The sequence below is a fragment of the Lotus japonicus genome, chromosome 5 (assembly GCF_012489685.1).
Source record: "Lotus japonicus ecotype B-129 chromosome 5, LjGifu_v1.2".
Taxonomy (NCBI): domain Eukaryota; kingdom Viridiplantae; phylum Streptophyta; class Magnoliopsida; order Fabales; family Fabaceae; genus Lotus; species Lotus japonicus.
The window spans coordinates 51,522,767-51,544,268 of NC_080045.1; the positions used below are offsets into that span (position 1 = coordinate 51,522,767).

The window sequence follows — 21,502 nt, forward strand, 5'->3', positions numbered from 1 at the left end:
AACCAAAGTAAAAGCATAAGCAACCGTTAGCACCACCATTGAAGATAAGTCAATTCAATCGCTTTCTGAAGTATGTATCAACATGGCACTACCTTGACAAGCAACCAAATAAGATACAAAAACAACCAACCATCTTTGGCTCATAATTATTTGCTTTCACATCAAAATCAAATGTGATACAAGGCTTTCCTCCTAGATTACATTTTTCTCCTCTCCTGCTCTATGTTAGAAATAGAAAATACACTGATTCGGTTAACAACATATTTTGATCATTGTCTTGCTGTTGCTCCAATGGTTCTCAATCTACTATTGATGACTCAGGCCTAGACGCCCTCTACCAAATCTTCTAGTCTATCAAAATTTTGTAGCAGTCCAAAAATGAGAGAAGACCTAAAAGAATCACCAAATTAAATAGCATGTTTGGATAACTTCTCTTATCACATAATCAATTCTGGCGCTCAGAAGCTATTCATAAAATATCTTTTCCCTCAAAATTGATTTTGAATTTAAAAATTGTAAAAGGATTTCCAAACATGCACTTAATGGATTCAACTAGGTATTCTGTAAGTAGGATTCCCAACCATCTTTTTCTAATTTATCTCCTTTTATTAAGACGCTTTCCTTTTGATCCTCTTGATATTGGCTCATCCTGCATAGTATCAAAATTCAAAAATGTCACATCCCAATTAGTGGAAGAGAGGTAATACTACCTCCACTTCTATACTTTTGTGAACTTGAATTCAACATACAAATTTAACATCACAGATATGCAGAAAGGAAGAGAGGGGGAGGGGCAAACCTTGACAGAAGATTTTCATTGGCAACACCCAACATCCTCACTGCCAGTAATCCAGCATTAGTCGCATTATTAATTGCAACTGTGGCAACAGGGACACCTCTTGGCATCTGCAGAGCCAACAAGATATTTGTTAGTAAGAACTAAGAACAGACTACATGTAATGTATCAGTTTCAATAATTGCAAAAAGGTCACTGGTGGTGCAAGTTCCTATTTCCTAGATCCAACTATTGAGGTAGAGAGCCTAACCCAAATTATAAGATGGTATTAGAGCGTATTCTAGATCCATTTATCCAACATGGGGCGTGAGGGGGTGTGCTGAGAAGTCTCACATTGACTAGAGATATGACCTAATAAGTGTTTATAAAGGGTAGAGCAACCCTCATCTCTAAGCTAGCTTTTGGGGTAGAGTTATGCCTATCCCAAATTTTAAGAATGTGCAATGAGATAAACAAAGGCAAAACAAACGGTAATTCTGAAGAGGGCCAAAGGAAACCAGATTTAACTGATATGTGAAAAGAAATGTGAATCTGTGCATGACACACCTTTAACCCAAAAAAAATTGGCGAATGCAACAAGTATCGGTGAATGAATTTCAGCATTTAACTAACAAGTATAGTGATTGGAAATCTGTCTTCAAATATGAAGGTTAACTGGTAGTCAGAATTAATTCTCAAGTGCTTCAGGTGGTAGCTGAAAGCATCAATAACTGCTACTAGAAACTGTTTACGCTTTTGACAAATTGCTTCTAAAACATAACAAGTTTTCTTTTAAAAGCAAGCATCTAATGTTCATTTTTTTGGACTTTCACAAAAGGCATCCTTTATTTACAGACAACATTTGAACAAAAATTATCATTCATAAGATTGTCAAACTCAGTGATGGAAAAACCTTTTGAATAGCCCAAAATTCGGAAAGAAGCAATAATGCCAACTTTAGAAACATATTACATATAATCTCATTATTTAGAAAGGAAGTCCTAGAAAACAGAAACAGCAATTATGTAGAGCACAGAAAACTGGTAATTTCTTAAAAACTTAATTTGAAAAGTATACCTGGACAATCGACAAGAGTGAATCAAGTCCATCCAGTGAAGATGCACGGACAGGAACACCAATAACAGGCAAGGGCGTAAGAGCAGCAACCATACCTGAGATTTCAAAGCTTAATTTCAATAGACAGTTTCTCTTAAAGAAAATTGTACAAAGCACAGTTAAAGTAATTTACCAGGCAAGTGAGCTGCACCACCAGCACCAGCAATAATAACTTTTACGCCTCGGTCATGAGCAGACGAGGCATAAGAAAACATCAATTCCGGAGTTCGGTGTGCTGAAACTATTCTAACCTGAAATTCGATACATGTATGTGTAGGTAATGATAATCAACTGTATACATAACCCGGCCCCTCCCATAGGGAAATTAAATCAACTTTACCTCATGAGACACACCAAACATCTCCAAGACTTCGGCGGCACTTTTCATAACAGGAAGATCTGAATCAGAACCCATTATGATCCCCACATTTGGAGCAACTACATTTAACAAACAAAAGAAAGCATAGTTAAGAGCTGGAATATCAATTTTTTACCTTCAAATTCTCAAACATAATGCTCTTCTCTATTTTTCTTATAATAGAATTGTAGTTTGAATATTTGCCGAAGAGTCGATAACAAAATAAAGAAAGGACAATCAAAGCAATTTATAGATGAGAAATAACGCCATTTGTGTAGTTATTTTATGCACAAAACTTAGAAACAGTACTACATGCATTGTTTATGTTATTGCCCAATGAGTGACTATAAAAACCTTAGGCAATAGTCGTGAACAAAAATTGTGTTCTTAAGTCAAACTAAATTGGTTATATGGTTGTGAACTTATCATTCTATCTATTAAATTATTGCATATTAAATGATAAAGAAATACAGTTGACCATGAAAATTATCTTTCTTCATTGACTAGCAAGATAAGATAAACAGCTACAAAGATAAAGTTTGAGTGAAGAGAAGTTTGTATCACTAACCTGCAGTCTTGTCATCAAATTTGTTCCGTTCCACTATTGTTGCAAGATTGCTTTCAATATTGCCTAGTGAAGTCCCAACGATAGTTATATGGCCCATCTTCCGTTGCTTTCTCATTTCTGACAAATTGCAATGAAGATGGTGTTATTTACTAGTCATACAAGTGATTGAATAGCAACAATGAAGCAGATTCCGGATTGATCAACTTAAAACTGCTGCTTAACTAGAACTTCACCTGGTTTATCATACCAATGAACAGTTGCTCCAGGGATTGTCAGTGCCCTTTTGATCAATTGACTCGCTAATCGAAAACCAAGCTCCCCCTAAAATCATCAAGCAGGTTTAATGAAGAGTTTGAAAAAATGTTAAGTGAACAGAATCATCTTCTCAAAACAAGTAACAAATGAACTAGAGGGGGCACTTAATAACCTTTCAAGTGCATAGCCATTAGCCATCATCCAACAATGAACCAAAACTAAACCAGGAAAAACTCAATGATTTTATTAGGTTCCTGACAGCAGAAAACTTCCATAAATTCTGGCGAGTGTTCAATTTCCTGCTGGAATTTTTTTTTTCACGTGAATATGACAATCAGCTACTGTTCTCTTTTTACATTTTCATTTTATGTGATGATATGAGAATATATGGTTCATTAGCAACACTCTTTTTCAACCAAGCACCTAATAATAATAATCATAACAATAACAACAACAACAATCAATCTCAAACAAATATAATATAGCATGACTTCAAAAGGGAATCAAGGTCAAGAGAAAATCAGACCAAAGGAAAGGATAATAGAGAAAATTAAATGCTAATATACCTCTTCTTCACCTAATATATTGTACATGATAGCAGCAGGAGTTTTCATCGATGGATCGCCAAGAGGAAGACCAACAACAGCCCGCAAATGTTGCTCGAACTGTGAGGTATAGCAAGCTTCAATAGTGTGATGCCCACTATTGTGAGGTCTGGGAGCTACTTCATTTAATAAAATCTGAAAAGAAATCGAGGCACCGTCACAACGATAAACAAACAAACATGATCCATTTGCAGCAGCAGAAAATTTACTTGCAACAATGAAGTCAATGTAGCATTCTAAGAGGGGGAAAATTTGAGACGTGTCAAAAGTTGATCAAGAAATAAATTCACAACCTGTCCATCCCCTGTCAAGAACAATTCAACTGCAAACACCCCAGCGCCTTCTAGAGAGTTAACAGCATTGAAAGCAACTTCAGTGGCCCGCTCCCTAATCTTCCATTTCACATTAGCCGGAGCCTTTACTATGTGACATATGTTGTCCCTATAACATAAGATAAACCCTTAAGCAGATATATAAGGACTCTGAAATGGTGGATTGCTGATTTATTTAAATTACCATTGTCTAGGTTATGGATTTTTTCTGCGGTAAATATTTATTTAAAATCTTCTATATCAATAGCATGTTTTCTGCATATTACCTGTGAATAGTTTCAACAACAGGATAGCATGAAATCACATTGTCTCTTCCTCTCGCCACAATGACGGCTAGTTCCTGCCATTTTCAGGAGCACAAATGTAAGAAAATCCATAAACCCATAAAACAACATGACAAACTTAGGAAGTTTTAAGATATATAAGACTTTTTGAGAATCAAAAGACTTTGCATATAACACTGTAGGGGTTACATGACAAAACAGAGGGCACTGTTATTTTATTGAGAACCACAGTCAAAAATCGCAACAATCATTTTTCCTCACTCAATACATTGACCTCAATATACAGATTTATTGGCTTAAAATCAGCTATATCACTTTCCGTCATACAAATACTGAATTGGAAAATCAGCAGCAGCAGTCAACATAAAAATTAGATACTGACCTTCACAAAAGGTGCCCATTTTTCAGCATATAAACCACGACTAAATCCTCCAAGAGCTGCAAAGTTGGGGCCAAAAAGTTAAAGAACAAAAAGTAAAAAGAAGGGTGCACATATCAAATCATTTAGCCAGAGCAGAAGGCTGTTTTTCTTTTTCTTTGGGCTTATCAAAGACAACAAGGATGATCTCAAAGATAAGTTTCTCCTGTTCTCACTTTCTCAAAGAAAGAAAAAGCTACACCTGTTAAAAATCTAATTACCATCCACAGCAGAAGGAAGTTCCTCTTCACTTTTAGCAACAGCATTTCCTCGCCCGTCATAAGCCAACCTCCTACTCTTTAACATAAGAGGATAGCCAAAGAGTTCCCCTACTTTTTTAGCACTTTCAAGATCATCTATCTGTTCAATGTATTATTCACATATCTTAAATTAGTGTCCTAAAGATCAATTTTCGAATACTATATTACAAGAGATAAACAGTACAAACCTGCCTAAATTCAGGAAGTGGAATGCCATGCTGAGAGAAGTGAACCTTTTGCTGATACTTATCCTGTTTGAATAGTCATATCAGCGAAGGGAAATCATTCAGGCAACCGCATAATTCTTATCTTGAAATATATTCAAATTAGCCTGTCTATGATGGATGAAAAATATTCTACTACAAAGGCAAAAAAAAACATCTAGTTGTTCATTTTCTCAACTACAAATAAAAAACTAGACGAGATAATACCTGAATAATCCGTATAGTAGATGCTTTGGGGTGGCAGTCAACTCCTTGCTTCTCAAGTTTTTCCAATGTATCAACATCAACATGTTCAATTTCAACAGTCAATACTCCACATCTAAACGCCATATCAAACCATCACATACACATTATTCCCAATGTAAATGACATAGGAAATTACAAACTCAAATCAACATATAATCCATTTAAACTTGAACCTCTTTGCGAATTCCTCCACCGTAGCACTGTCATCAAAGCTTCCAACCATATGATGATAAGAAAGCGAACTCGCTGGGCAGTTCTCCTGCGGATCCAAAACCATGACTTTAATTGCCATTTTAGAAGCAGCTTGACAAAGCATGCGACCCAGTTGACCTCCTCCCAGAACACCAACAATTGTCTCAGACAGTCCATGAACAGGCACCTCATCATTGCTACAAACACATAACAACATCACGGTCAGAACTCAAAAAACATTACTTTTCACTTCCAGAAACCTCAAAACTATAAATTTTCACATCCATATGCCTCAATTCTGAAAAGGGTGAAAAGGGCTATTGTCAAAACAAGTTTTAAACAAACCCCATTATTAAAGATGCAAAATTAACCTTGAGGAGACTGCACCATGCTGGTTTGATGCTTGAATAGTGAGGTGGGGGTGGCGACACTGCTTCAGCTTCAAAGAAGATGAAAGAGGAGGTGGTTGCTCCATGTAGAATCCAAGTGAAGAAGAGGTTTTCTTGGTAGGTTTGAACGCAAAAGGTGAAGTGCTGGTGTGCCCTGACAACACCGTGCGCGCGCTGTGAAGCATGCTCAAACCTCAGTTTTTGCAGCAACAGCTTCCTAGTCAGTGAGAGTGTGACCAAGACCTTGTCTTAGACTCTTAGGTTAGAGTTGTGTCTTCTTAGAGGGAAAGCTGAAAATGGATTCTTCCAAAGAAAAAAAATATAACAAATTAAATAAAAAAAAAAGCTACTTTTTGTTAAAAAAATTCTCAATGAAATATTCTTAAACTTTAACTTTTGGATGCCATTGATGTCTGTGGTTGAGCTTTGAGCTTTGGAAAATCAATGATTCCCTCACTTCTGCTTTAGGGTTTAGCTGTGTTCACCTATTTTCATTTCATCTTCCTTGTACTTCATCTAAAACAATTTAGCAATAAAAAATTGTTACTATTATTCCCCGTCCCCGTCCTTAACACTCTCTTAAAGTAATTACGCTTATTAAAAAAACATGTAAAATGAGATCATTAAAAACTTATACAATCTTCTATGTTTGCCCTTAATTTTTTAAGCCAAATACGACATTTATTCATTACCAAAAACTGCATCTACAAAGCAACTTCATTAGGGGGTCATCCCACCATACATTAGAAGGGTAAGAAACGACTATAGAAGCCAAAACATGTCACACGAAATTTGTTATGTTTACCCTTAATTAATGTATTGGGTAGTGTGAAATAATTAATTATAAGTAGTAATCAAAAATTTAGAATTACAAAAACTAAATAAATACAAGGGGTATGTATGAAAGAAGATAACAAATATTTCAAAAGTTTAATATGAGCTCTTTATAAAGAGACATCAAATATATCTTTAAAGGGTCTTATAAATAAAAAGATATTGAGTATTAATTAGTATTAAAGTTGTAGTTTTTTTTTTGTAATTCAATGTTTCCAAATATTTATTTAATTATTTATTTTAAATTATAATGAAATATATACCTTCTGAAAAAAATTATAATGAAAAAGTTTCTATAATTATTCAAAAAAAAAATTATTCAATAATATGGTATTCTAGCTCATGTGGGTTCCCCATCATACTAGATGAATCACTTCAAATTCTCTTGCAATAACAACTAATGTTTCCCACATCAGACCATCCACAATGGATGGTTGAATTATTTGTTGAAGTGTGTTGAATTGTGTTGAATAGGTTTAATGGTTTGTTGAAATTGGTTGAAAGGGGAGAGAGAGGGTGAATTTGTTGAAGATTTTAAACATGTTGAAAGAGCCTGCGGTGTGCCACGTGGCGCGAGGCCAGTGGCCACCGCAGGCGCGTGTCCTGCACGCCCAGACATGACGCGCCTTGTCTGCAGGGGAGAGAGAAAAAAATTTTCAGCCCCTGCCACGTGGCTGCCTCTGGTTGGTCAGTCCGGATTTCGTTTTTCCTTATCTTTTGAACTCAATTATTTCATCAAAAAAAAATTTCTGGAAAAAAAAAATTATACCAAAATTCATGATTTTTTTTTCTCTATAAATAGAGACTTTGTTCGTTTGATTTGGACACAGAAAAAAAACCAAGTTTTTTCACTCTCTTATTATCTCTCTCACCATCTTATTTATCCATCTATTAGCATTTGTATTGAAATGGATCCCAACAATCCCCATTTCAACACCCAGAATTCTTCAAACAACTCATTTTACAACCAAAACCACAACAACTATGAAGATCCAAATCAAATTTCTTACCAACGTCCTCAAAATCCAACCAATTATCAAGTCCCACATCAATTGTTCAACCAACGTCCTCAAAATCCAAACTATTATCAAGTCCCACATCAAATCTCCAACCAACGTCCTCGAAATCCAAACTATTATCCAGATCCGAATCAATATTCGTACCAACCTCCTCAAAACATACAAAATTTTAACCAGTCATCAATTGTTCCAAACTCTCATCTATCTTATGGATCTGTGAGATATTCATCTCAAACACCTCAGTCTAGTGGTTATATGCAGTGGTTCCTGAAAATTTTCCGAGTGTTGATGTACCGGAATTTCCAGAATTTTCAACACAAGTCAATCTTGGTGGCGGGTCAGCTGATAATGAAGTCAATGAAATCACTCCTAAGAGCAAAAAAGCCCATTTACCCGCATGGAACACTGCACAAAATCTAGTGCTAATCAGTGGGTGGATTAATTGTGGAACAAACAGTGTTGTCGGAAGAAACCAGAAAGGAGAAACATTTTGGAGAGATATTGCTGAGTATTGTAATGAGCATTGCTCATTCGATCCTCCGCGCGATTGGGTTGCCTGCCGAAACCGTTGGAATTATATGAACACAAGACTGGGTAAATGGATTGGCGCTTATGATAGCGCTAAGCGTGAGAACCGAAGCGGTTGGTCGGAGGATGATGTTATCGCAAGAGCGCAGGAATTATACGCAAGTGGGAAGATTGGTCAATTTACTTTGATGGAAGAATGGCGCGTTCTCCGTGATCAACCACGTTTTTGTAGTCAGGTAGGAGGAAATAGTGGCTCGAGAAGTAGTGGATCTAAGAGATCACACGACAGTGATGCAAGTGGCTCAAACTCTATAGGATCAATTCCTCGTCCAATGGGTAGGGAGGCAGCTAAAAAAAAGAGTAAAAAAAAATTAGAGAAGATGCCGACGAGGTGGTGGACAAAGAGTGGGATTCTTATATCCATTTCAAGGAGAAAGAGCTTGAACGATTGGACAAGATAGCATCGGTGCAAGCAGAGACTAACGAATTGATGAAAGAGAAGACTAATGCGATGAAAGAGAAGACTAATGCTAAGAAAGTTAGTATGTATCTAAAGCTAACTTCGGAAGAGCATCTCAGTGACCGTAAGAAAGAGTTGTTAGAGCAGTTGTCCAAAGAGCTATTTGGAAATTAATTTCAAGCGAGTCTTTGTCTGTATTCGGTCAAACTTGTCAGTGGTGTGAAGTCTGTAGTGTTTGCTTTAATAATTTTCAAGTGGTGACAGCTATGTAATGTTTGCTTTAATGTATGGGTAACTGTGTTTGAATATGTACCACTCAATTCGAATCTTGTCCTTTTCCGATAATTAACTCTGGTTGATAACTTATTTCAAATCCACCAGTGGTGTCAAGTCTGTAGTGTTTGCTTTAATAATTTGCCCGTGGTGTTAGGTCAGTAGTGTTTGGCTTTTATAATTCTCGGGTAACTGTGTTTGAATATGTACCACTCAATTCGAATCTTGTCCTTTTCCGATAATTAACTCTGGTTGATAACTTATTTCAAATCCGGCACTCAACCACCATTCAATGTACCTACTTATATGGACTCATAGATCCATTGATGTACCAATATCCTAAATCTCTTCCAATCTACTTCAAATTTCACAAAAAATGGATCCATCTGAGTGTCCTTTTGATCTTGCAGCATACATTCAAAATAGTCAAATTGAAGAAGCTTATGTACTCAACCGATTTAGAGAGCGTCGAAGAAAAATTCGAGAAGATACTGCACCTCGTAGTAGAAAATATCTCGGTAGAGATCATACAGCGGCAAACCAGAGGCTAATTGGCGACTACTTTGCCAATGAGCCTACATATGACGATGCAATGTTTCGTCGTCGGTACCGGATGCAAAAACATCTTTTCCTTCAAATCGTTGATGACCTTTCAAGTAGGGATAACTACTTCACCCAACGCGTTGATGCAGCCAATAAACAAGGTATATCACCCTTAGCAAAATGTACCACAGCAATGCGAATGTTAGCATATGGTGTGGCAGCAGATGCGGTCGATGAGTACATCAAAATTGGAGGTACTACAACATTGGAGTGTTTACGTAGATTCTGTAAAGGAATCATACGATTGTATGAGCAACAGTACCTGAGAGCACCAACCCAAGAAGACCTGCAAAGAATACTACATGCTAATGACATGCGGGGGTTCCCAGGCATGATCGGGAGTATTGACTGCATGCACTGGGAGTGGAAAAATTGTCCTAAAGCATGGGAAGGTCAATTTACTAGAGGGGATAAGGGAACCACAACAGTTATTCTTGAAGCAGTTGCAACTTATGACCTATGGATCTGGCATGCCTTTTTTGGATGTCCTGGAACGTTGAACGACATAAACATTCTAGATCGGTCACCAGTGTTTGATGACGTGGAACAGGGAAAGGCTCCAGCTGTGAATTTCTTTGTGAATCAACGTCCCTATAATATGGCATACTATCTAGCCGATGGTATCTATCCTTCTTATCCAACTTTCGTCAAAACGATTAGACTTCCTCAAAGTGAACCCGATAAGTTATTTGCAAAAGTTCAGGAGGGATGTCGGAAGGACATCGAACGTGCATTTGGAGTTCTTCAAGCTCGTTTTAAAATCATCCGTGAACCAGCTCGCTTGTGGGACATAGATGACTTGAGTATCATTATGAGGTCATGCATCATATTACATAATATGATTGTCGAGGATGAACGAGATTCATATGCTCAACGTTGGACCGATTTTGAGCAATCTGGGGAAGGTGGATCTAGTACACAGCAACCATACTCGACCGAGGTTTTACCCGCTTTTGCAAATCATGTGCGTGCTAGATCCGAGTTGCGTGATTCAAATGTTCATCATGAACTGCAAGCAGATCTAGTGAAGCACATCTGGGCAAAGTTTGGAATGTCTCAGGATTGAAGATGATTTGTATCGTACTATTTACGTTATTTGTGTGTTGTGTGCTTAGTTTTTCCTTGTCTTGCATTTTAAGATATTGTGTGCTTAGTTTGTTGTCTTGCATTTTATTTTAAGAAAATAAAATAAATTCTTGTATGCTTAGTTTGTTGTCTTGCATTTTAAGTTAAGAAAAAAAAATTATAGTCTATATTTTAAAAAAATAAATAAATTGTTAAGTGTTTATTGTTTTAATTTAATTTAAATCGATAATTGTAATTTTATGTAATTATAAAAATAAAAATATAAAATTAAATAAAAATGTGAAATAAAAAAGTGGTGGGGTAGGGTGAGTGGTGAGTGGTGGGGTAGGGTGTTGAGAGTTAAATAAAACCATTGAAGTGGGTAATTGTTGAAAGTTTGTTGAATTGGAGAGAGAAGATGATGTGGAGTGTTGGGAAGAGAAAAAGTAGGGTAGAAAAGGGTTAAACAAAACATTTTTTGTTTAACCATTGTATATGGTCTCATAGCTTCCTTCTTGAGAGATGGTTGCGTTAGAGATATGTTTTCCCCCTACTTGTTCATTTTTTGTGGGGAAGTTATAACAGCGATGTTGAAGAAATCTTTGGTGGATGACTTTATTCATGGGATCAAAGCGGTCCAAAATGTGCCCATTGTACCTCATCTCTTCTTTGCGGATGACAATATCATATTCGTTCGAGGATGACTCTATTCATGGATCAAAGCGGCCCATAAATGTTTTTCGGCCGATTTTAGGGTTAAAGTCGGGTTTAGGTCGATTCTAGGTTTTCAAACTGATTTTATAATTTAAGTCGGGTTTAGAATCAATTTTATGGTTCGAGAATTGAACCGGTTCAAAACCGTTAAATAAACCAAGACACCAGTTCAGTTCGGTTCAGTTTGGATGTTCGTAATTGGTTCAATTCGGTTTTTTTTTAATAAGAATACTTATTCTGGATTCTAAAAGCTCAAAATTACAAATCATCTAACCAAGTCACAAAAGATAAAGAACACAAAATAAAAAGTAAACTACTAGAATAAAAGTTGAGAGATCCTCAGATCCACAAAGCTAGGATAAGAATAATTATTCAAAGGTGAAAAAATAAAAGTCAGAATCACATGGTGAGAAAACTCATGATAACCAAAACCACCCCTAGGTAAAATCCCAGTCCAAATCTCTCACCCATCACATGGACCCCACCACCCTTCTGGCCAGAAGTAGTGGTGTTCCCACTCCCACTGGTAGTGTTTCCACCTCCAACCACTGCTGTCGTGGCCACCACCGACAGCGGCGCCTTGGCCGCAAGGTTCTCCGGTTTGAAGTCGTGCTTGTTTATCTTCCCGGACACAACGGGGCCCACCTGCCAGATCTGACTGATGTTGTCCGCGTTCTCCGGCACCTTCACCGCGGCGAAGATCGTGATAGCGGCGGAGGACTCCTCGGCGGAGAGGTCCCACGTCTCAAAGGAGAAGCTCTTGACCTCGGCGAGTTCAGAGTAGGAGGTGATGTTGTAGAGGTGGACCCCGACAACGTTCTTGTCGCCACCCTTGTAGGCGACGAGGGCCTGAGTACCAGCCATGCCGCCGCCGGCGAGGTTGAGACCCCATGCGACCCAGCCGCCCTTCGGCGGCGCAGCGGAGAAGGCGACGGCGATGGAGCTGTTGGTTTCGTTGTAGGTGAAATGGAGGGTGGCGCCGAGGGAGGAGAGATTGGTGCAGCTGGCGTAGTTGCGGCCCGATGGGAGCTTCTGGGTGGCGCAGTTGATGGCGGAATGAGTGGGTGAGAAGAGAGAGATGAAGATCGAAATGGAGATTGCGAAGATAAGGGTTGAAGAGGGTAGAGAAATGGAAGATGCCATTGTTGATGACAGTGAGAGAGTGAAACTGAAGTGCTTGTACTTGTACTTAAGCCAAACTTGTTAAGGGTAGAATAGATATTGTAAAAATACAGCTAATTTGCATCAAACGCACGTTTTGTTTCAAAAGATACATCACATGGCTATCAAATTATAAATGGGTTTTCTTAACTTATGGAAAGTAGCATGCATTTCTCAAGGAGCAAGTTATCACCCTCTCCACCTTTTTATATGTACTAAAAAACCAGTGTGTTTACTTCTAAGATAATCAAAACTGTTGGGTATAAATGTAATTTTGGGTTTTATCTTATACTATATATTGTTTTCGAAACTAAAAAGTGGCAACTTCGACAAGTGTCACAATCTCATTTTATGTCTTTTTTCATGAGTTTTCTCTCTCATACTATAATTAGTAGATAGATAATATCTTATTTATTTTCAGATTTTTTTGTAATTTAAATATTAAATAATTCTATATTTTAAAAAATAATTAATGTATTAATATTGCATTTAATAGTTATTAATGACATTAAAATAATTAACAAAAGTCAATTTTGACTTTTTCCAAAAATAACTACAGTATTAATTTGACATTTTATGGTTTTTAATGACATTAGAATAATTAATAAAAGTTAATTGTGACTTTTCTACCATTAAGATGTATGCTAACAAAGTCTTTTTTTAATAATTATGGTTATCTTTTATATAAAAAAATGAATGAAATATCTTATGTTCAAAATGATATCAAATACTATGTCATAAAAAATTGATATCAAATAGTTTTAAAATATTTATTTGGAAATTAATTCAAAAAAATTGTATTTTATGTTTTCGTATATACATCTAGAAGGTTAAAATAATTTTGGTATATTGATTCAAAATATCACAAGTTTTTTTTTTAAAATAATTCAAAACATAACATGTTAGAAAACCAGTCGTTGATCCTGGGGAAGGGACCTCTAGGGGATGTTTTTCTCGCCCCTGAGGGAGACCCAGGAAAGGGGTGAGTTCGTCTATGGATTTGGTGCCTGTGAGGTCATCCTCCCCAAGCTCGGGGTAGGGCGTTTTGGATTCTGCAGAGAAATAATTGGTGGTTTTTGATCCTCAGAGGGACAAGGGTCCTTTGAGTGTTATGACGCGTGCGAGAGCGGCGCTGGTCATAGGGGTCGATTAGGTTTGTCTTATTCTTGCCCCGACGACGAGGCTCTCCAAAGCACTGCAGCTAATATCAGCTCTCGTAGGCTTAGTTAGTGGTTTTTAGAGGTTTTTTGGTGGATTGTTTGTGGTTCCTTTTGATTGTGTTGTATACCCTTGTTGGTTTAGGTATTTTTTTGGGCTTTTCTTGGTGTTTCTCTTTGGGGGTTGAGTTTAGTGAGAGGTGATTAGCTTTTTAGTGTACCAATCATCAGTTTCCCCTGTTTTTTCTGAGCTTTGGCCTCAGTTCTTTTGATATATACTAGGATTATACCCGTGCGTTGCACATGGGGTACAAGGTTTTCATTTCGAACATGATTATTTTGATATACACGACTTAATAGTTCGTTCATTGACGAAAAAAGAATGTCGCAAAACCTCATTATATTCATTGGAATGTAGGTAATACAAAATCTAATACTTTTTGTTGTTATTTATAATCACGTTTTATTGTATGCTACTATAAAAAAATTCCAATGAATAACTAATGAAAAAAAATGGGTACGCAATACAAGAGCATTTTGGCGAATAGTGGAAACGTGAATTCGGGACAAGCGACATACCACAAGAGTGAAGTATGACATTACATCTTACTGGAAATCTTAAGACATTTAGTACATGAGTCTAATCTCTTATTTTTGCTTTTTGCAGCTTATACATATGAATTTACTTACATTGGAAATAAACAGGTCAAAATTGTGGTTTCAATAAATCTGAACATTCAAACGTAAAGTAATACATATATTCACTGATGATATGTGGGTGTGCCACAAATAGAGCAGGAGAAACTATTGTCCCATTGTGATATCAAGTATGCTAGATTTTTTTCCTTATAAAAAATGAAAAAAAGTGTAGTCGGTTTGATACCAATCTAAAACTCAATTTAAAACTAAAAAATCCGCCTCATTATTATGGCAGAGATATTTATGATAATTTTTTAAAAAAAAGAAGCATACGTGAGTGTGTGTTTGCTGCACTTGTTATCTCCCCCCTTCTTTACACATATATAGATTATAAATGCGATGCACATATCCTTAATACGTAATCTAATATGGTTTAATAACTCATTGAATTTTATAGGATTAACTGACTAAGCAGCACGCCCAATTTAATACTCCCATCGTCCTTTTTATAAGAAAAACTTTGACAAAATTACACAAACTAAGGAAACTAATATTTTTTATAAAATAAACTACTATACTTAATTCTAATGATGTCTATTCCTTTTCACAAGAACAATCATGCTAGTTACCATAAACGTTGACAATACCAATTGAGTGCTTGCAATTTTCCTCTAAATTTTTGCAAGGGGAATAAGTCTCTTTGCATTGGAATGAATTATTTGACTTAATTTTATAAGAGTGTTTCTTATAAAAAAGACTAAAAAAAAATTTCAATGCGTTTCTTATAAAAAGGACTGAAGGGAGTAATTTATAATTTATTGCAAAGAATTGAAGTAACATATATGAGCTAATAAAAGACACGAAAATAAATCTTCAAATTATTATTACTTTTCATAGATGATGAAGAAAAATTAATGCAAGTTTTAATAAGGTTAGACTTCCTATTAGAGAGAAAAATTAACTAATAAATAAAGAGTCTTGTAAATAAAGAGTCTTGTTATTGTATTAAGCAATTGTTGTGTAAGACTTGAATTCAGGTCTCTTTTCATGGTCTTTTACGCTTTTTAAAAATTACTAAGACATTCTTTATTAATTGGCCAACTTGGTGGAAGTCATCTTTTGTTGTCTTGTTGCTTGGGCTCTATTTAAACACTCAAGTCAATTCATAGAAAAATGAAGTAAAAACTTTAAATAGAAAACCACCTCAGTAATATTAGGCTTATAACTATCAAATAAATCAAAAGATCTTTAATGATACACCATTCTAGACCCAATGAAGTAAAAAAGATGATATAAGGTTATTAATTATTACACTTTGCCCATTTTCAGTAGACCATTTTCCAGGAAATATCTTATATAAGAAATTCATAGCAACAATCTAATATTTCTAAACTAATGTACCAAAAAAAACTAAAATTTCTCAAAAACTTATAAATAATATCCTACCAAACGCCTGCTCAATAAATCTGCCCCAAAACGTATTAAATACTGAAGGTTTGCAGCACTAAATACATCAAGATATAGCTAGGTGGAGTCAAATTATGGACAGAACTAAAGAACTTTCAAAGAGGGCCCCCAAAAACTCAGTAATGACTATGTCCAACACAATCACATAGATTATCTATCTCCTTGTTTGCAGTATTAGCATAAAGCTCCCAGACAGCAAGTAAATAGGTCTAAATTCTGAACATTGAAAATCCTTCTCTAAGTCTCCCACCAATGTAAACTGCATACTTCATGGCAACAATTTTTGTTCCCTGCATGAATCTCCATTCAAGAGATTGTGCACTGATCAACCTGATATCATATGCACCATTCCACCAACTGTCATCACTCTATTGTTCTCTTGCAACTTCTCTAATAAAACTAATATATCTGCTGAGCTGTATGTGGAATCAGACCCTTTGATAACATCCTCAATGTCTGCAATACATATTTGGTCTAAGTGGTTGGCACACATATGCTGACCAAATAGAGAATTAAATTTTTCATCTCAGCAACATAAAACCACAGATTCTCACATCTCAACAATAGACCATTGCTCATGCCATCATCTCTCATGTATCATGCCTTTGTGAGCTAAATGAAGAAGAACTAAGCACCATACAATAAACAGTTCAAGAACATCTATATCATGGATTAGAAATAAATTCACACATTGCACACATTCCCTTAAAAGTTAGAAGATTCAACCTGGCATCTCAAGACCTAATTTGTCTGCCATATACATGTTTCCAAAGCAAAAGATGGAATCTCATGGTAAAGGGCTACCTAACAGTCTTAGGCTGATAATTCAGCCCACTCGTAGCCATAAAATCTTGTATAATGCCAAAATAATTCTGGCTATAAGAAATGATAACACAACCTACAATAATTAGCATTAGCCAATACAGCCTGATCTAGAAACAATCATATACAAAGCTCACCTGATCATCTATGTGCAGGTGCATTTATGTATCTCTAAGAGAAACATATAATTATGAACTTTCATCAATGAAATATAGGGAATTATGCACCTTTAGGGGTGAATCCAAATATATTATATGCACTTTGCTATATTAATTAAAGAATCATGTCATCAACATGTGCTAATGCTACCATTTGCTGAACAAACATACCACTGATATCACTGATAAGCACACAAGATTTAAAACTAAGTAAAAAGCGAATTGCACAAACAAAATTCAGTACTACCATTAGATGCTTAGTAGCCCAAGTACACCATTTTGGAATATTCGACTATATCTGTTCAGTGAAATGTACATTAACACCCTTTAATTCGAGGGGATTGACAATAATTTTTGCGAAGTTGCATGCTTGAGTCTAAATGGAAGGTATGACACTGCCTCCTACAAGCAAGTTCAAGTTGACTCTTTTCGGTATACTGACATGTCCTTGAGTTTTGGAATCTTCTTTCTTCATTACTTGCTGAACACCCTCTTGGTACCCTTCTATAAAACTTTTAAGAGCATCTCTTTATGTAGAAGCTCTGGTCATATACACACGCTGCCAAGCAGGTCTGAGGGTCTCCATTCCCCCTCTAGCAACAAAAACTGTATATTCCCAATAAAAGATACACATGCTTGGTCAAAATCACCATCACAAACCTATTATTAGATTAAAAGTAGAAGGATTTAATCTGGAAACTGAGAATACATCAACCTAACAGAATAAGAGCCAAGGTAATGTGTTTAGAGAACATAAAATCCACATTTGGTTGCAAAAAATGTCAAAGCAGAGATCTGTAAACAGCTAATGGACGTTTTCAACTACTGACATTGATTTTTGACATAATTGTATTTCAAAATGCAGATAGTTTACGGATATAGATTCCCAACGTTATTTTATACGCCTAAAAAGATCCTGAGAATGATGTATCTGATGAATTAAGATTTTGTGTGTTATAATAAAGTAATGAACTTACATGTTCTGTAAGATTACAATATTCTTGAGCATTTATAATAACTAATGCTGGTGCCAAATACACAAATGAGCCCCCTTGAACTAAAGGCAGTCGGGTACCAAAGTAGGAGTGCAGTATGGTTGTGATGCCAGAAAGAAGCAGCATTGTAGGAATTACAGTAGCAGTATTCGTCTGCCATGAGTGGTTAGTGTAAATGTAGATTCAAATATGAAAAACTAAATTTTCTTAAGAGTAAACAGTACATAACACTATAACAGTATATGCTTACATCAGTTCCACCCATGACCGGTACCATGACTAATGAGATCAATACAAGTGAGCCAGCCAATGATAGATAGTGTTGTAAGCCGTAATAGATAAGGGATACTGCAGTCAAAGGTGCTAATGTGTAAGTAAAAATACAGCAACATGATTATGCTAGTTAATCTTCTTGATAATGAGATAATGATTGGTTAAGAAAATGACTTGAAAATGAAGAGAGCAAGGCAGCTTCTACAGATACGAAATTGACAATTAGGAATAAGAAAGGAAATGCAGAAATTGGATTCTTTTACCCAACAAACTCAAAATCAACGCCAGCCGAAGCCCTCGCAGAAACCTTGAACCGCATCTCCACCGGAACTTGACACCAATGTTTCTCTCTTACCGACCCCAAACAAACGGACTCTGGGTAGAGGGATCTGAAAGTTCGAACCTTTGAGACAGGGGAGATAAGGGATCAATTTATAAGCAAAAATATGGGTACATCAAATCAACTCAGATCAGAACAGAACAAAGTTGTAAAGGAAAATGGAGGAGATAGGGGGTAGACAAACAACCTGTAAAGAAGAATTTCCAGCTGGTTTTGGTGGCTTGAAGGTACCTACGGATTGCTACACACGCAAGCTGGTTGAAGGTGGAAAGTACCATTGATTATAGGAACAACTGCAGGAGGATAGACGGTAGATCACCTCCTTAGGGATCGGCCTTCGATGCAACAACACGGCAACAGCTGGCCGGTGGGACGTCAAACCTCCTACATCAGTGTAGAGTGAGCTAGAGCAATAGGTACAGCAGAGTCTCGGTGAAGTAGGAGGGACGAATGAGATGGTAATCAGGGTAAGATGCAAGTTGGGAGAGAGAGCTGCTAGCAGCTAACCCTACTTCCAAAGGCAAATAACTTCCCCCAACACAGCCTATGAAACAAAACGGCCCAAAAGCAACCCTGCTTGGTAACAAAAAAAAAATGGCACGTGTGAACAGTAACAAAGCTTGAAACTTAAGTTAGAAGATATATTTCTCATTCTGCTTTAAAAAAAAACTAGAGTGTTTACTTCTAACATAATCAAAATTGTTGGGTATAAATGTAATTTTGAGTTTTGATATAATGTAACTCAATATCTCTCCGGACACAACTTTAACCTTTTCCTCTTTCTTTTCCCGTTCTCTCTCTCTCACTTTTATTGGAGTGATTAACGGCTCCTGTATTTTTTTCAACTTTATTCTTAGAATAGACACAATTCTCACAAATAAACCACTCGAAATTTTTAAACCATTTCTGAATATAAAATGTGTCCAAAACTACTTCCACCATCATCTCATTTTGAGCTAGCAAACACGTGTGATAAATTCTCTTGTGCGACACGTAGTCTTCCTTCTACTCCATATATATGTGTTTTTTTTTTGAAATTTATACGTGCTTTGTAGATACAAGTGATTCTTATTATTCTTGGCCTTTCCACAATTGTTTGAATAAACTTATATTATTTTTTTTATAGACACATGTTAGTTGTTATAAATGTTAGTAAATTAACCCATCTTCTGGGTTTGAATCCGAGACCCTTCACCCTTTATCTCACCCAACTCTTATACCTCTAGCTCTTTCCACCTAAGCTATCATTCGGGAACATAAACTTATATCCATACCTCTATACAAGATATAAGGCACTTGCACAAAAAATTTGCTATACAAAATTTATCATTAAAAGAATAGAAAAAATAAGCTTGACTAATTAATCACACACAAAACGGATTGTCATGCATCGTACAAAACTACATTGAAGGTAAAATCATTTCTGTTAACAAAGTCACCTTTAAAATGACACTTAGAAGCCTAGATTTCTAGGTAAACATATCAAAGAACTTCAAAAACTAAAAACTAAGTAACTAGTTAGCATAGTATTAACCAAAGACTTGACGTCAAATATGGAACATAACTATAAACATTTGAAAGTATATATAGCACATACCCATTACTATAAGCCATTGCAGATAAGCCAGCAACTTCAAATAAAGCTGACCTCCATTTTTGAATCTTCTCATAATCATTCACAAATTTATTTTTATGTGCAACCATGACTTCTACATAATTATTTTTCTGATATGTTACATCTAATGGTTTCGCTTTGTAAAAGGTTGACCAAACTAATTGATTCTTTATCTTCATATACTCTAGGATCTTGGCAAAACTCCATCTTTGCATCTTCTCGGACTCATTCACAAATCTATTTTCATGTGCAACCATAGCTTCTCCATAACTATTTTTCTGATATCTTACATATGATGGTTCCACCTTGTAAAAGATTGGCCAAACTAATAAATTCTTTGTCTTCATACACTCTAGGATCTTTTCAAGTTCATCAAGACACCATGTGGATCTTGCATAATTTTCAGATAGAACAATAATAGAAATCCTTGATGCTTCAATTGCACTGATAAGAGTTTGTGAAATATTGTCACCACCCTCCAATTCCCCATTGTAACATCCCTAAATCTTGAGGTTCACTTTTTAGTGACATTTTCCAAAAAGGTGGGTGAATTTTTGCCGAATATTAAAACTTTTTTTAAAACAAAGCTTAACAATAAAGAAGTAGTAACATGAGTAAATAGACTGAGTAATTCATTTTATTTGTAAAATCTTTGAAAGCGTACAATGATTCTTTCAAATTAAAACATAATTATCAAACTAGTGTTCGAACGCTCCCGAGCCAACACAACAAGAAAGTTTCAAGGTTAGGTTCGAACCCTATCAACAAACTCGGCTCATCCCCAAGAACAGACTCAATTATCACACTCAATACCCGACTCATAGTTCACATGCTTCCAAGGCCTCCTCCGATGCTTGTATCATATTGTCCTGTATCCTTTGCTCTTGTCGATCCATAGCTGAACCATCAGTCACGAGGTCAATGTCCCATGTAAGACCCAAGTTTTTAAGCTTAGAATAAGTGGAAGAGATTTCCATTTACGATTAGGCTTGATGTATCGTGAAGGGAAACCTGAACAAGAGTCTACCAAATGAAATAAATTTATGAAGGAGAAAGTTCAGGAAAAGTCAAAGGATTGTATCGAAGTCGATCTAAGTTATAGCACGACTAATATTCGTTTTAAACCAAGGACAAGAACCTTAGGAAATCAGACTATGTTCCACCCTTGGAACATTATAGGAATAAAATTTCCAAAGATGTTCCACCCTTGGAACACTGTAGGAATTTAGTCCTAAAATCTTCCGAGAAATGTTAGAACTTCTCTTATTCCATATATAACCATCGTTTCGAGGCGAAACCCTAGAATCTACGAACGTCCGATTCCAACCCTCGGAAGTTTGCCGAAACTGAAACCCTG

General features: G+C 36.1%; 3 protein-coding genes and 1 long non-coding RNA gene across 9 annotated transcripts; 1 reads left to right on the forward strand and 3 right to left on the reverse strand.

Annotated features, from left to right (window-relative positions):
- Positions 1–93: 93 nt before the first annotated feature.
- Positions 94–6,505, reverse strand: LOC130718530 (phosphoribosylaminoimidazole carboxylase, chloroplastic). 4 transcript variants are annotated; one of them, XM_057569126.1, is made up of 16 exons: positions 6,005–6,505; positions 5,615–5,830; positions 5,403–5,514; positions 5,160–5,222; positions 4,933–5,071; positions 4,676–4,731; positions 4,276–4,349; positions 3,971–4,118; positions 3,639–3,812; positions 3,051–3,138; positions 2,818–2,934; positions 2,232–2,329; positions 2,025–2,142; positions 1,853–1,947; positions 800–906; positions 94–649 (listed from the first exon to the last, which is right to left on the reverse strand). In XM_057569126.1, the coding sequence occupies exons 1-16, from the start codon at positions 6,205–6,207 to the stop codon at positions 553–555; spliced, it is 1,905 nt and encodes a 634-aa protein (XP_057425109.1). In that variant the 5' UTR covers positions 6,208–6,505; the 3' UTR covers positions 94–552. The 4 variants fall into 4 exon arrangements, with proteins under 4 accessions (XP_057425109.1, XP_057425110.1, XP_057425111.1 ...); XM_057569127.1 differs by lacking the exons at positions 5,403–5,514; positions 5,615–5,830; positions 6,005–6,505 and having other exon boundaries at positions 5,164–5,222; XM_057569128.1 differs by lacking the exons at positions 5,403–5,514; positions 5,615–5,830; positions 6,005–6,505 and having other exon boundaries at positions 4,914–5,071.
- Positions 6,506–9,498: 2,993 nt separating this feature from the next.
- On the forward strand, positions 9,499–10,947 carry LOC130720143 (uncharacterized). Its single transcript, XM_057570759.1, has one exon. It carries the CDS (start codon positions 9,513–9,515, stop codon positions 10,803–10,805), a length of 1,293 nt encoding a protein of 430 aa, XP_057426742.1. The 5' UTR covers positions 9,499–9,512; the 3' UTR covers positions 10,806–10,947.
- Positions 10,948–11,820: 873 nt separating this feature from the next.
- On the reverse strand, positions 11,821–12,706 carry LOC130720612 (auxin-induced in root cultures protein 12). Its single transcript, XM_057571279.1, has one exon. The coding sequence runs from the start codon at positions 12,659–12,661 to the stop codon at positions 11,918–11,920; it is 744 nt and encodes a 247-aa protein (XP_057427262.1). The 5' UTR covers positions 12,662–12,706; the 3' UTR covers positions 11,821–11,917.
- Positions 12,707–17,144: 4,438 nt separating this feature from the next.
- LOC130718455 (uncharacterized) lies at positions 17,145–19,054 on the reverse strand. Of its 3 annotated transcripts, none has more exons than XR_009012635.1 (4): positions 18,718–19,054; positions 18,454–18,593; positions 18,168–18,265; positions 17,145–17,528 (listed from the first exon to the last, which is right to left on the reverse strand). It is a non-coding gene; the product is annotated as an uncharacterized LOC130718455 (long non-coding RNA). The 3 variants fall into 3 exon arrangements; XR_009012637.1 differs by lacking the exon at positions 17,145–17,528 and adding an exon at positions 17,564–17,582; XR_009012636.1 differs by lacking the exon at positions 17,145–17,528 and adding an exon at positions 18,048–18,070.
- Between the last annotated feature and the right edge of the window lie 2,448 nt (positions 19,055–21,502).